Source organism: Tetrao urogallus, assembly GCF_951394365.1.
Source record: "Tetrao urogallus genome assembly, chromosome: 15".
Lineage (NCBI taxonomy): Eukaryota > Metazoa > Chordata > Aves > Galliformes > Phasianidae > Tetrao > Tetrao urogallus.
In genome coordinates, this window is record NC_136828.1 from 11872242 (window position 1) to 11875189 (window position 2948).

Below are 2948 nucleotides of genomic sequence, written 5' to 3' on the forward strand. Positions count from 1 at the left end.
CAGAGCGGGAGGATCCCGGCCCGCCGCTGCCCGCCCTACGCCCGGTGAGTGCCGCCGCGCCGCGACGTGGGGCCGGGGCAGAACCGGGAGGGGGGAACCGGGAGAATCGCGGTTTAGCGGGGACAGCCCGTGTTCGGGGCCGGTAGCGCGGGGCATGCAACTTTGCCGGGAGGACGGGGGAGTACCGGTGTGGCTGGGGCTGCTCCCCAGGGGGTTGATGTGCCCTCCGTTCTCGTCCCGTCTCCCTCCGGCCAAGCAAGGAGCCGGTGCCCGCAGAGACGCGCTGCGCTTCCCGGGCCACCCGCTCGTATCCGCGGCTCAACTAAGTTACCGAGAAGCCATTTCCGACAGGCAGTTTCCCTGGGAGAAGAAAATATCGGGGCTCGCTCTCATCCCTTTTCTATTCACCCTCTCTTGCAGGCGTGGTCCCAGGTAGACATGGCCGGAGCGCTCAGAGCAGCGTGGCAGGCTCTGCCCTGTTAGCCCCCGGGGAGGCTCAGCCATGAATTCCTCTCCCTCCACTCCCGGTATTCCCCCCAGCCTGCTCCAATTGTGGCAGGAGGAGAACCAGACCCAGGGCGGTTTCTGGAATGGAAGCCAGGAGCTGGGCTGGGAAGAGCTGGAGGAGATGCTGTTCCTCTTCGCCAAGGAGCCCATCACCATCAGCCTGACTGCCATGTACCTCGTGTCCTTCGTGGTGGGCTTTGTGGGGAACATCATGTCCATCAGGGTGCTGACGCGGAAGCGCCGGAGCCGGGTGTCCAGCCTGAGTGCCACCCGCAGCCTCCTCATCAACCTGGCGGTGTGTGACCTCATGGTGGTGTGTGTCTGCATGCCCATCACCGTGGGCAACCTCATCTACAAAGCCTGGGTGTACGGGGACTTCCTCTGCCGGGCTGTGCCCTTCATCCAGGCTGTTTCCGTCTCTGCCAGCGTTCTCAGCCTGACCGTCATCAGCGTGAACCGGTACTACAGTGTGCACAACCCACTCAATGCCCGCTCCTTCTTCACCCAAAAGAGGATCCTCAGTGCCATCCTGGTGGTGTGGTTGCTGTCCTCAGGAATATGCATGCCCCTCATCTTCATGAACAGACGGGATGAGATTGGGGTAGTGGAGGGCTTGCCCCTGGTGTTCTCCATCTGCAGGGAGATTTGGCCTCAGGAGAGGCTCAAGCAAGCCTATAACTTTCTGCTTTTCTGTGCCCTTTACTGCCTGCCGGTCCTGTTCAACATGGTCATCTGCTTCCTGACAGTACGCCGGCTGTGGAGCCGCAGCAGCCAGCTGAAGGAGAGCAGTGCCCTGAACCGCTCGCTGCCAGCCTCCAGGCTGAAGATTCGCAAGAAGGTAGCCCAGATGGTGGTGGCCCTGGTCCTGCTGTTTGCCATCTCCTGGCTGCCCGTCTACCTGATGGACATCTGGATCGATTTCAACATCCCCAAGTCTTTGCAGGATGTGACTCCTTCTCCTTGGATCCTGCAGCTCAGACCTTTCGCCCAGTGGCTTGGCCTGAACAATTCCAGCCTCAACCCTATATGCTATTGTTTTGTTGGGAACCTCTACAGATCAGCCAAGGAAATGAAGAGTAAATACCACCAAAGAATGATCTCTCTCTTTAACTTCTCTCTGTCCGAAGGGACAACACGTTCCTCAGTCCCAGAGCTGTTCTCCTACCAGAGCCCAATGGAGCCTGCAAGGAAAGGACGCTCTGCTACACCTACCATGGGCAAGAGGGCCCAGGGAGACCCTGGCACTAAGAACAAGGGTGGACACTTGAAGTCTTGCCAGCACCCACCTCTGAACACTGTCTCCAGTGAGAACACTTCCTTATGATTCTGCTCAGGAAGTGCACCTCATTTCCTCCTCTGCATTTAAGGACTCTTAAAAGGTCTTCACGAACCAGGCACATTAATGACAGAAAAAAAAACTTTCTTCTAAGCACTCCCACCACCAGCTCAAAAATCCAGACAGGGAAAGAAGAGAAGAACATGTGGAAAATATAACATATTTTAACTCAGATCAACTTTTAAGACAAACGATTTCCACTGGGGACAACCAGCTGCACAACATCTTGCCCAACGGGCAGAGCAGCTCCCTGATGGGGAGGCTCTCCTCTGCAGCTTAATCTCCCAAAGAAACAGCAGAGCCATTGGGATGAAGCAGCAATTTGACTGCTTGCTGCTGCTTGTCCTGTGCTGATAGCAAGCAGCCAGGACAGGCACTCTGATGCAAAGACGTCAGCTGTCATCACAAATAGTGAAGAAATGCTAGGAACAGTATCATAAAAAAATTAGTGGGGGATTTCACACACTTTATCACTTTGGATTTCATTGCCTGACCATATTGTTTCACTACACCGTACAAATAAATTCTCCTGATGTGAAGAGATGGTGCCAGAAGTGCTGAAGCAACCATTGCCACTCCACTTCAGTAATTCAGAAGGGAGAATATGGCCTTGGAGGTGATGTAGAAAATGCAGTAAGAAAATATTTGTTGGGTATCAGCTCTCTTTTTCTTACAGTTATGTTCCTGTGCACGGAGTGGAAAGAACTGGGCTTCTATTAACATGATTTGCACTTGAAAAACCAGCTCTTTCTCAGCTCTGTCCGTACCAAACAAAGTCATTGGCATGTGAAAATAAAAATAGGAAGTGTTTTACAGCTAATAAAATCAGAAGCAAATAACGCAATGCTATTTGTCTGGGAAGGAGAGAATCAAAGTGCTTTCTCTCTCTGAGGATCAGAAGCAGGTTAAAACTTATTTCTTCCACCATATCTTTGGAAAGAGACCTTCGTAAATAAACGCTATATTTTTATTACGTTAGCATTGAAAGACCTCACTAAAGCTTAGGAACCCTATTGCAATGAACATCTGTATTTGTAAGGAAACCTTTCTCCCAAAGATCTTGGAATGAAAACACACCAGACCAGGCAACAGGTGAGAGGGAAAA

General features: G+C 52.6%; 1 protein-coding gene across 1 annotated transcript; it reads left to right on the plus strand.

Moving 5' to 3' along the window:
- Positions 1-502: 502 nt before the first annotated feature.
- LOC306952173 (galanin receptor type 1-like) lies at positions 503-1831 on the plus strand (the record flags this gene model as incomplete). The annotated part of the gene is made up of 1 exon (XM_079542830.1): positions 503-1831. The coding sequence occupies one exon, from the start codon at positions 503-505 to the stop codon at positions 1829-1831; it is 1329 nt and encodes a 442-aa protein (XP_079398956.1).
- Positions 1832-2948: the final 1117 nt, after the last annotated feature.